General features: G+C 44.5%; 2 protein-coding genes across 5 annotated transcripts in view; one reads left to right on the top strand and one right to left on the bottom strand.

The window, feature by feature from the left end:
* LOC105825188 (chromosome unknown open reading frame, human C12orf49) overlaps positions 1-10,974 on the bottom strand; it is a 131,327-nt gene extending 120,353 nt beyond the window's left edge. For 2 of the 4 annotated variants that reach the window (XM_012662891.1, XM_012662893.1), the window contains exons 1-2: positions 10,707-10,974; positions 764-920 (exon numbers count right to left, since the gene is read on the bottom strand). In XM_012662891.1, the coding sequence (XP_012518345.1) occupies positions 764-920; positions 10,707-10,817 (268 nt within the window). In that variant the 5' untranslated portion in view covers positions 10,818-10,974. The remainder of the gene's footprint in view (positions 1-763; positions 921-10,706) is intronic. The other 2 variants (XM_012662890.1, XM_012662892.1) reach the window with 1 other exon arrangement.
* A 258-nt stretch (positions 10,975-11,232) lies between these two features.
* Positions 11,233-12,326, top strand: part of LOC105825190 (RING finger and transmembrane domain-containing protein 2) — a 58,008-nt gene continuing 56,914 nt past the window's right edge. Inside the window, exon 1 of the mRNA XM_012662896.1 lies at positions 11,233-11,312. The gene's annotated coding sequence lies outside the window, so the exon portion shown is untranslated. The remainder of the gene's footprint in view (positions 11,313-12,326) is intronic.

The raw sequence follows: 12,326 nt of genomic DNA, 5'->3' as shown, positions 1-12,326 counted from the left end.
AAAATGATGATCAGGGTACCTCACAGGACTGTTGCAAAAATCAAATGAGATAGTCAACGAATGCTTTTAGCCCAGTGCCCAGCACATTATAGGAGCACAACCAGTGCAGGGTAAGCACTAGCAGGAGTCTCTCCTTGGGAAGACTGAGCAACCACAAAGTGGTCAGTAAGAGCTAGAGCGGCTGTCTAGTCTAACTGCCTCCGCCAGGTAGGAATCTCCTTTCCAATAGCTTAAAAGGACACAAGAAAACCTTATCAAACAGACTTATGTTTTCACTGTAAGAGTAACACATTTTGAATGAGTTTATAATTCATTTGAAATTATCTGGTCAGTTAGTCAACAAGTACATTTCCTGAGTACCAACACTATATGGATTTTATTCAGGTTACCAAGGGGGAGCACTGAGTTCTTATCCTACAGAGTTCACCATCAAGATGAGAAAAAAGATCAGAAAATACTGAGGCTGGGGAGAGATTGTCAGGAAGTGGCCTAGGGACCAATGCATGACATAGTACTGATACTGTAAGTTGCAGGCACAAGGAACTTTTAAGAGTTGGAGGTATCAAACTAAGCTTCTCTGATGTTGAAGGGACCCTTGAATGATGACGAGGGTGTGAAAGACAAAAAAGATGTGAGAAATGTTAGCAATGGGCAAGGAAGAAAAGTGCATTGTAGAGGAATCCCTATTAAAACAAAAACCCCAAGATGGCCCCACCAGTGTACGATCTGCTGACTGCCAGGAAAGGAAGGCCGCCACCCTTACCTAGCTCGTCCGTGATGAGGTGCTTCCCCTGGATGGAGTTCCGGCACTGAGTGCTCGGCCGGCTGCTATTGCCCAAGTTAAACTGCACTTTCCATGGAATGGGCTGATCGTGGTCTTGAATCTGGAGGAGATTCCTATCTCTCACCGCCCTCTCCTCCTACAAAAAGACCATAAATGAGAAGGTTAAAGTATCTTTTCTTGCGATTTCACCAATTTTTCATACAAACTACATTAAGACGACAGAAACACTATAAAAAAAGCGTGCATTACAGGAATCTGCACTCTCCTGGTATAAGCAAAGTCTGAGCCAAAGTCATAAAATAAACCTGGAGGAGAAAGTAGTAAGTTAGGGATATGCTTCAAACTGGCATACTTACATGCACGGCCCTGGATGATGTGTACATTATAAATGTGTATAAAAGTGTTAATTTTATGAAAAATTTGGAGGGGAAAAGTTTTGGACTTTTTTTTTTCTCATGGCAAGTCATTTAAAATACTTTTTATACTAAAACAAATATACTGTGGAACAGAATGCAAAATTTGAATATACTTTTAAAAGAGAAGAGGAAACTTTTTTGTGACTATCATCTCAGACTTCTAGAGCACAAAGTCCCTTTCATTTGCAATTACAGGTACTTAGGTGGAACACAGGGGAACACTGCATTAGGAGGGTGACTTTAGGGGCAAGATGAAGCATGTCGACTCGCAAGTTTCTTCTGTGAAAGACTACTGAGTACGCAACCCTTATAACATGTTTCTTTACAGAACACACCCTGGGCAGCCAGCCCTTTACTCAGACATGCAAAGGGAAGAGTTACCCTGGAGGCTGTGTCAGGTAGGAGTCAGCTTTCAAAACTGACTTTTCTATACTACTAAGGAAACTAAGGAGGGAGGTGCCCAAGTGCCAGGAAATACTAGTAAGCCAAGCTTGACACAGCCATCTTCTGAATGCTTCCACTGATTATTGGAAAACAAAACAATTATAAAAGACTTTCTCAAAGGCTTTTAATGTACTTTAAACATTCACCATTCTAACAGAGTTCTGTGGTTTAACCATTAAGAATGCTCTGTCATGTGTTGCTTTTTAAGCAAAAAAAACTAACCTTGAAAACTTGATGAAAAAGCTTATATACTTAAACAGAAAAGAGCTTTATGGTAACTAAAATTTCTTTAGGAAAGGAATCTGGGAAGAGCTATTAATATTTTGAAAATATGTATCTACATACACTTTGGCCCAACAAACATTTTTGAGGTCCATCTTACAGAAAACACCAGCGTACAGGGGTGTACAGGGATGTTTACTACAGCATAGTTTAAATGGTATACAAATCCTGAAAACCCAGTAACAGAGAAATGACTGACTAAACGCCCAAACTCTTAACCAGACCTAGACACAAATGATATCCATTCAAAGTTCTTAAACCAGTCAGGGGCGGGGAGCCTGTGGCCTTCTGAATCCTTGAGAGCGGTCTTTTGACTGAATCCGAACTTCACAATATAAATTAAAAGGATTCGTCTCTTGCTGGCCCACTCCACCCTGCCTGGTACATAAATCATCCTTTGTCCAGCATATCCATGTTGTATGTGCTACCCATCCATTAGTCACTTAGTAGGCACTCAGTTACCAGACAGAAAAAACAGTATATGTAGGATTCAGCACTATCCACGGTTTCAGGCATCCACGGGGGGTCTTGGAACAGATAAGGGGAAACTACTGTACCACAAACCATTAATATGGAATGCACAGATGCGATTATTATCTTTAATCATCTTTGGAATATTATTTTTAATTTAAAATAACATTAAAAACATGATTATCATTAACAATAGAAGAAACTAAGTTAAGAGTCTGATAACACTGTATTATCCTAGCAACTTTTCTTTAAATTTATAATTATTCCAAAATAAAATGTTAATAATAAAAATAATTATCAACATGAAAAGATAAAAATTGTCCATAATCGCATTACATAAATAAAACTATATTTGTTTTTGCATATTAACTTCTAGCCTTTGACCTCAGCATTTATACAGATCAGGATGCTTCGCATTCAGCTCTTTTTGACACTAATTGGATAGTAAAACATTTCCAAGTACCTACATTATCTCGATAATCACATTTGCAAGGCTATGTAATAATCCATCATGTTGATGTGCCATAATTTGGTAGACACATCTTCTACAGATAAACATTAGGCCCAGGTTGTTGTTACCATAGACAGTACTGCAATAAAATGTGGAGCTTTCTTTTTATTCTCTTGAATAATTTGTAGCAAACGCTATATAGTGCCAAATAACTTCCTAAAAGTTGTACCTACATTTGCTGGCAATATTTTACCAGCATCTAAATAAAAGTGTTCAGAGCCCTGCCAGTGCTAGGTTCTGTTCTTTAATTTATCAAGTGTAAAACAGTCCTCCAACGTGGCTTTAATTTCTATTCTGCGCCTCCCTTTTCTTTTAGAAGAGCTGGCACTAGCAGGAACAGGACAGGTTACACAAAAACAACATCTGTATTCCTCCGTTAGTGCGAGAAGAAGAGCTAAGTGCAGGAGTCTTGGGAATATGGGACAAATCGCTTAGGTGCATACTGCTTAACCACCTGTAAATTCATACTCTTCTGCTCTGCCGGGACCCTATCAGTTAACTGCATAATCAAGCTACGTGCAAACTAAACTGAGCTGCAAATGCGGCCCTAGATAAATTATAGCCATGAAGACTATAAAGAGGCTGACCGAAGTACAGTAAACTGATCTTACAAGGTTAACAGTGCTCTTAACATTACTCTCAAGCTAGTCTGTTATTTTTCCTGAAAGAAAACACGAGTTCATGGACAAGTGCATCCTGGAAGGACCTCTGTCACTAACTACATTCCTAGTAAACAGGAAAGCAATTCTCCCAGCACTTGAACTTGTTTTCAAACATGAATATTCAAGTCCTTGCCGAAAGGATAGCGTGAGTACGAGGCAGAGAGGACCCAACAGCAGCGTTTGCTTTTCTCAAGGCTCAGTCTTGCAAAGAGTGTGCTGAAGGGGTGCTGAGGGGATTCCTCCATCAGATAGGGGGTTTTGAACCTTTCCTAGACTGTTGCACCTACCCTAGCAGGTTGTCTCAATCTTAAGCTTTGCCCCATATATTTTCTTTTCATTCAAGATTCAAAGGTATCTAGTTCTTACAAAATGCCGAGGATACAGAGAAAAGGTAATCAGGTTCTCTATTCTCAAAGAGCCTTCAGAGCTGTTGATAAAGAGGTACATAAATCAGCACAATCAACCACTGTGGACGCTATGACAGATGTCCAGACGGGGTACACTGCAGGAGCAAAACTACACAGGAGCTTTCTTGTAATTGTAAGGAGCTACAGAAATGTTTTTATTACTAATATATGTTACTTTGCCCCTGATTTTAAAAGGGGTGTGTTAATAACTGTGCCGTGTATTTTTCAGGGGTTATCACAAGAGTCAAATGAGATAAATGTCCCATGTAAGCAGCAAAGCACTATACATAAGGCACTGCTGTCAGTAAAAGATCTGCTTAGGAGTCTCAACAAAAGGGGTGGGGATAAAGGCCGGGAGACACTCCAAATGTCTAGTATTTGGGGAATGGCTAGGTGCAGCTCGAAAATGGAAATTTTTAGTTATAAAAAATTATGCTTATGAAGAGCTTTTAAAGACAGGGAAAATGCTTACATGTTAAGTAAAGAAACAATATACCTCAATTATATGAACAATAAAAAGTATAAACAATGACAGGAAGAAAATATGCCCAAATATAAGTAGTGGATCCCTCTGGTTGGTGAGATTATGGTTACTGTTCCCCTCCTCCAGCCGGTGTAATACAGTACAAACTTCCTGAAATATGTATGTAATTTAGTAATCAGCGAAAAACAAAACACCAGATTAGCAATTCTTATGATTTATTCTACTTCAGATAGTATATAACTTGACACCAATTTACATACTTAATTACTTTAAAGCTGAAGATGTTATTATATTTTCAAGGAGTTATGCAAATAGTCCCGAGACTTTTAGGAGCTGCACCACTTGAACAAGTATGAGAACATTTAGTCACACGAGAGGACCTCTAAGGACCCTTCTGACGCCAAGATTGGAGTTCTTTAATCTCAGGTCAAATGCCTCACATGGTTAGGCCTGCCCTGCCGCTCAATCATGTCATCCTGTTTTGTTTTCTTCATATCATAAATCACTATCCGAAATCATTTTTCGTGTTTACTATCTCTCCTCTTCACCCTCTAGCAGAATATAGGCTCCTGGCGAGTGGGGACTTCAACTGCTTTGCCCACGCTCTGTCTCCAACAGCGGCAGAACAGTGCCTAGCACACAGTTGGCGTTCACTAAACATGCGTTAAATAAACGCATCCAAGTCACCTGGCACCACTCACCATTCCCAACCCTCTCCCCCAATGGCATCCTCACCATCATCGCTAATTTCTCTTGCCTCCCATCTCCACGATTTCAATTATCCCCCAAAGCATTAATTAACATGAAAACCAAAGAAAAGAGGAATTCAAAGCAGCAGAGGATAATCAACTATTCTCTAGGCAAAAGCTGCCCCATCTGCTCCACGAGTTCATAGTCTCACGGAAGCAGAGCTAAGGATCACATGGAGCTTTCGAGTTTTCATAGCCTCTTCTCAAACAGCGATAAACACCCCCAACCCTGCATACTCCACCCCACCACCTCCATTTTACAGGTAAGAGCCTGAGGCTAGGCCAGATGAGGCGAACGCCCTCCCAGCGCACAGCTGGTGAGTGGCAGATGACCAAAACTGAAAGGAGAACCTCGCAAGGACAGCAAACAAATGCATGCAGGAGAGTATCAGTCGGCATGGGCTAGGGCAGTGGGGCTCAGTGTTTTTGGTCCTGGGACCCTTCATACTCTTAAAGATTACTGAGGACCCCTACTCCAGAGGCAAGGTAGAAGCACTGTTTGAGCTCAGGGGTTTGAGCCCAGCCTGGGCAATATAGCAAGACCCCATCTCTAAAATAAATAAATAAATAAAATTTTTAAAAATTACCAAGGATCCCAATAGGTGGGTTTATGTGAGTTATGGCTATTCATATTTACCATATTGAAAATTAAAACATAAATTCTCAAAATATTTATTTTAGATGAAGTATTTATTCATTTAAAAATAACAATAATGAACTCATTACATTGTTAACTTTCTTGTGACAAAATATGTTTTTCAAAAAAAAATTAGTGAGAAGAGGCACAATGTGTATATTTTCTGCACACCTTTTCAATGACTGGCTTGATGGAAGACAGCTGGATCCTCAGCCCTACCTCCACATCCAATCTGTTGCAGTACGTTGTGTGGCTGAAATGTATGAAGAAAATCTACCTCGCAGAGACGTGCAGTCAGAAAGGGTGCAGTATTATAATAACTTTTGCAGATAACCATGGCTAATACTACATCATACTTGACACCAAATACTACACCAAAATTTGACAAGTGTAGTTTCTTAAAAGTTCACTGCAGACAGCACTGCCACTTTGGAAAACAGTCATGCAATTCCCCAAAAAGTTAAACATAGAGTTAATATCTACTCAACAATTCCACTCCTAGATATATACCCAAGAGAAATGAAAACCTGTCCACACAAAAGTTTGTAAACAAATGTCCATAAGGGCACTATTCATAACAGTCAAAAGGTGGAAACAACCCAAATGTCCCTCAACAATGAATGGATAAACAAAATGTGGCAGATGCATACAAAACATTACGCTAAGTGAAAAAGCCAGTCACAAAAGACCACGCATTATAATTTCATTTATATGAAATATCCAGAATAGATAAAACTATAGAAACACAAAGTAGATTAGTGATAGCTTAGGGCTGAGGGACAAAGGATTGTTTCTTGCTCATGCTACAAGTCTGATGTGGGTGAGCCGAGGTGTTCTGCTCAGCCGTCTCTCAGGCTGAAGGAAGCTCCCCCTTGACACTTCATGTAGGCCTCCCCGATCACTGCGGTAGGGGAACAGAACAAGCACCACCCAAAGCTTGTGCCTGGAAGTGACAGTTTACATTGTATTAGCCAAAGCAGGCCACAGGCCACTCCTACCTTCAAAGAGGGTGGGAGTTGATCCCACCACGTGCACAGATGAGGACGAAGCCCTTGTGAACAACCCTGATGACTACCACAGGAGGTCAGGCAGAAGACGTAAGTGACTGGAGTGGCCCAGTGGAGATAGCAGATCCCAGATCTAAAGGACGCAGCTCGGCTCAGTGCCCCTTGACTGCTGCCAGACCAGAATGCAGACCTACTGCTCACAGATCTCCTGGGACTTTGAGAGAAGCTAGAAGAAAGCATTTGTATGAAATCTCATACATTTTTAATCCCATTTTTAAAAAACACTGTGCAAGCAAAACCTAATACTGCATTACGCCTGTTTCATTTTTATCACAAAGCGTATGAATTAAGAGTGAGGGCTTTAGGCCGGGCGCGGTGGCTCACGCCTGTAATCCTAGCACTCTGGGAGGCCGAGGCGGGCGGATTGTTTGCGCTCAGGAGTTCGAAACCAGCCTGAGCAAGAGCGAGACCCCGTCTCTACTAAAAATAGAAAGAAATGATCTGGACAACTAATAATATATATAGAGAGAAAAAATTAGCCGGGCATGGCGGTGCATGCCTGTAGTCCCAGCTACTCGGGAGGCTGAGGCAGGAGGATTGCTTGAGCCCAGGAGTTTGAGGTTGCTGTGAGCTAGGCTGACGCCACGGCACTCTAGCCAGGGCAACAGAGCCAGACTCTGTCTCAAAAAAAAAAAAAAAAAAGAATGAGGGCTTTAAAATCAGGGGGACCTGAATCCATTCCCCAACCTGAGCCTTCAAAAAGGAACAATACCCCTAACCACAAAGAATTCCTACAAAGTGACAAAAAGACACCCAACAATAAAATGGTCAAAGAAAACGATAAACCAATATAAAGAGCTGAACGGTCAAATTACCAAAAACCAGTAAGATGTTCAACTTCACCGACAGGGAAATGTAAAGCAAAATAATAATGACTAAGAATAAATCTGTCAACTATCTGAAGAGAGTATTTAAGGGTTACTGAAGGACACAAAAGAAAGCAAGATGTGGAGGCAGAAGACAGTGATACTGATGATCCTGGATTTATGCAGGACTACGCTAATGGGCGTGTTTGTGTCTTAGTTTTTAACAAAAAAGTTGAAATAGAAAAAAATTTTTTTAAATAGAAAAACGCTCATAGAATACAGATATAAAAAATATTTTTGTACAGCTGTACAATGTGTTTGTGTTTTAAACTGGGTGTGAAACAGTCAAAAAGTTTTTAAAAAAATTTAAAAGTTTGACCTGAAGAACTAATAGTTAGCCTGACCTGAAATGACAAAAAACACTCAACCATTGAGGAGATCCTGGAACAGAATCTAGAGATCTATCTGAGAATGATACATGGGGAAAGAACATGATCCCATCTTTTTAAAGATGATCACCCCTACTGTTGGATACAGAATTAAAATAAGAAAGAGGCTAGGTGCAGTGGCCCACACCTATAATCCTAGCACTTTGGGAGGCCGAGGCCGGAGGATCACTTGAGGCCAGGGAAGCTCGAGACCAGTCTGAGCAAGAACGAGACCCTGTCTCTACAAAAAATAGAAAAGATAACCAGGCATGGTGGCGCACACCTGTAGTCCCAGCTACTTGGGAGGCTGAGGCAGGAAGATCGCTAGAGCCCAGGAGTTTGAGGTTGCTGTGAGCTATAATGACAACACTGCACTCTAGCCTGGGCAACAGAGTGAGCCCCTCCCTATCTCAAAAAACAAACAAACAAAAGACAAGAAAGGAAGCAGAGGGCTGTTGCTGGGCTACTGTAATAGTCCAGACAAAAGATGCCAGTGGCTTGGCCTAGGATGGCAGTGGTGACAACTAGGACAAATGAACAGATTCAGGATACGCTGTGGAGGCAGAGCCAATGTTTTAGATGTAGGGAGTGAGAGAACGAAAAGAATGAAGTATCTGTGGCTTGAAATACCTGGTGAACAGTAATGCCACTTAGTGAGACTGGGAAGACTAGAGGAGGAACAAGTGTTGTTAGAGGAGAATCAAGAGTTGCTTTTGGCCAAGCACGAACACAACCAACATCAAGTAGAAACTAGAACGGTGAATGCCAGGGGCTGGGGGAAAGGAGGAATAAGGAATAATGTTTAATGAGTATAAAGTTTTAATTTTTACAAGATGAAGAGTTATGGAGATGGACGGAGGTGATTGACAATGTTACGAATGCATTTAATACCATCTAACTACACACTTTAAAATGGTTAAGATAGTAAATTTTATGTTGTATTTTGCCACAATAAAAAAAATTGGGGGGCCGGGCACAGTGGCTGACTCCTGTAATCCTAGCACTCTGGGAGGCTGAGGCGGGTGGATCGCTCGAGGTCAGGAGTTCGAGACCAGCCTGAACAAGAGCGAGACCCTGTCTCTACTAAAAATAGACAGAAATTATTTGGACAACTAAAAATCTATATATATATAAAAAAAAAAAATTAGCCAGGCATGGTGGCGCATGTCTGTAGTCCCAGCTACTCGGGAGGCTGAGGCAGGAGGATGGCTCGAGACCAAGAGTTTGAGGTTGCTGTGAGCTAGGCTGACGCCACGGCACTCTAGCCTGGGCAACAGAGTGAGACTCTGTCTCAAAAAAAAAAAAAAAAAAAAAATTGGGGGGAAAAAAGACATCAAGTAGACAATCGGATGAATTTGGGGGGGTTCTGGGCAGGCCTAGACTGGGGTATCAACAGCACACAGCTGGTATTTAAACACTGGCCCCAGAAATCACCAGGTCCAGTAGAGAGGAAGGCAGAGGACTGAGGCCAGGTGCACAACACCATTCAGGGCTCCACCAGACAGAGAAGGGAGGGACAACATGTGACTGTAAGGAAGTGTCTGTGATGTGGCAGAAAACACAAGTCAGAAGCCAGGTAATTCACATGATCACCCACGACACATCCTAGCAAATGAAAGAGCCTTTCAACACTCGGCCTCTCTGTCTGCCTAAGGCGGAAAGTGGGATATAATTCCCTATCTTCCTTTTTCATAGCCCCCCTGCCAACCCGCTACAATTAGAGTGATCATACAGTTTTATTCGTGCTTGATTCATTTATATATTTACAAACTTGACCCTTGTGAGTGAAGAGGGAGCTTTTAATAACTAATAACTACATCTGGACAACAGCACAGCTCAGGGCTAGCCCGGGTGCACCCTGGGGTATGCTTATCCTTTGGAAAAACCCAAGCGCCCTAGTTGAAGTTCTAAACAAGCTTATTAACGGTTTGGGTAACATTTCTCACCAAAACTCCCTGCCGTTTCTCCCAGAAATTCTCACGTGGAAGAAAAGCGATGCGGGTGGGGAAGAGATGAAAAGAAAATTCGACCCAACGAAGTAATGCCAATAAAGGGAACTCTGTGGGTCCTGTTGAGTCACCCAGGAGGACCACAGAGTCCCCAAATTAAACGAAAGGCAACCACGCCAGCGTTGGCTTCGCGTCTTGGCCAGTCTTCTGGCTGAGCTGTTTCGATCTCTTCCGATCTTGGGCTCCCGCGCTGCAATACAGGGACACCCACCTCTCCCAGAACCGCCGCGAGGATCAAGTGAGAAAATCCACGCCCCCTCTTAGCACCGGACCTGGCAGGTGAAAAGCACGGCGGCGCTAATAAAGGCAATAACTACGGCTGAAGGAACCGCGGCACAAGGTTCGGATCCCAACTCTGCGCTGGCCTAGGGACGCCGTCCCGCCCCAGGGAGCAGCGACACCGGCAGGACCCCTCGCCGGTCCCGAGACCTGGACAGGAATGCCCACCCCTCCCGACCCTCGGACGCACAGGCGGCGCCGCTGCAGAAGCCGGGCGGCCGGAGACAACACGGGGAGGGAAGGAAGGAGAGCAGGCGAGCGGCCACTGACCTGTTTGAAGGTGCTGCTGAGGAAGTAGACGAGCGACAGCCCGAAGACCAGGGCGAGCACCCACCTCTTCCGTAGGAGCCGGCGCCACACCATGGCCGCCAGGTTCACCATCACGGCGCGGACGTGGGGCGCGGCAGCCGGGGCGCGGAACGCGGCAGGCCCGGGGCCCGGGCGGCATGGCCCCTACGCGCCCGGCAGCCCCATCCCTCGCGGCGGCCACCGGCCCCGCGGCCCGCCGGCCCGGAGGCCCAGTCAGCTCCAGACAGCCACCCCCGCGCCGGCGCGCGCCGCACCACGTGACCCCACCCCGCGGTCCGCCTCCGCTCTGCTCGCTCGTCACCGGCTGGCCCCGCAAGATCTCTTCGCCATTGGTCCCTGCGGAGCTGCTGGCTTCCTATTGGCTGAAATCCGAGAAAGGGGGCGGGCAATCCTGTGAGCACGGCGGGAGTAGCTATTCCCGGGTCCTAGCGCCGGGCCTGGCAACGATGAGCACCTACCTTACTAAAGGCCGGAAGCAAAGGAAGTCACGTGCTTCCCGGGCCGCGCGAGTGATTGGCTTGACTGGACGTGAATGATGCGGCTGTGATTGCTGAATTGTCTGGGCAGGTAAAAAAGAGAAGGCGATTTTTTTTTTTCTCCCAGCATAGTCTATGTAGTCGCCTGCCCTTGCGGTCTCAGGGCGTTTGCGCGGTGTCGGTTGCGGGAATGGAAAGAGCGGGCGACATTGTGTCCGGAGCGCACCTGCGTCCGGTCCGAGTGATGCAGAAGATGCTCAGCTGCGCGCATCCCGGCGCGGTCCTGGAACGGCCGCCGCGCGCAACTCAGAACAGCGCGAGCCGCGGAAAAGTCTCGGTGTGGTCCGTCGTAGGGAGGTAGTGGGATGTACAGCGCAGGGGATTAAAGGCGGTGCATTCATTCATTCAGATTATTCTAGAATTCGCTGTTGGAATGATTATGTAGGGCCTGCTTCCAACAGAGAACGTGAAGCCCCTTCGAAAGCAAGCATCCGAAAGTAGAGTCTTGAGCATTTGATTTAGGAGGCTCCGTCAGCTTTGTGGATGGAGACTTTGGGATACTGTGTTTTATTTTCCTCAAGGATTTGCAAGTGATGGGGGATATGGAAGGGGGGCATTAAGCTGAGGTTGCAAGTTCTTGAACAATGTTTATGTAATGCGCTTTTCTTCCTGTATGAAGATGGGGCTGCTGACCCATTTCTTAGCTTATTTTTCAAAAGAGAAAGGAGGCTTAACGGATGGGTCGTCTTTCTAATCAGTGACCCGAGTGACACCAACGTTGCCCCCTCACGAAGGCTGGTCGGGATTAGAAAGTCATTCAACAGCCAGTTATAGTGCCCTGAACGAAGAGTCAGACATCATCTTTGGTTCTGAAACAAGGAAATATTAGTGGAGGCTAAACCTATTCATGGAAAGCATATGGGCCTTAGTTCTTTCCTAGGGTGAAAGGTGGGCAGGGAGCAAGGGATCTAGAAGATAGTAACTGGGAGACCCATTGATGTTAAGTGCTATGAAGAATATAAAACATGGCAATGTTATGGCGGGGGAGGGGTCAGGAAAATGAGAAGAGAAGGCCTCTGGGAGGACGTGCCATTTGACCTAGGGA

This window comes from Propithecus coquereli, unplaced genomic scaffold, assembly GCF_000956105.1.
Source record: "Propithecus coquereli isolate 6110/MARCELLA unplaced genomic scaffold, Pcoq_1.0 Scaffold789, whole genome shotgun sequence".
Taxonomy (NCBI): domain Eukaryota; kingdom Metazoa; phylum Chordata; class Mammalia; order Primates; family Indriidae; genus Propithecus; species Propithecus coquereli.
The sequence above is the reverse complement of the archived record's forward strand: the minus strand, read 5'-3'. Positions and strand labels throughout refer to the sequence as shown.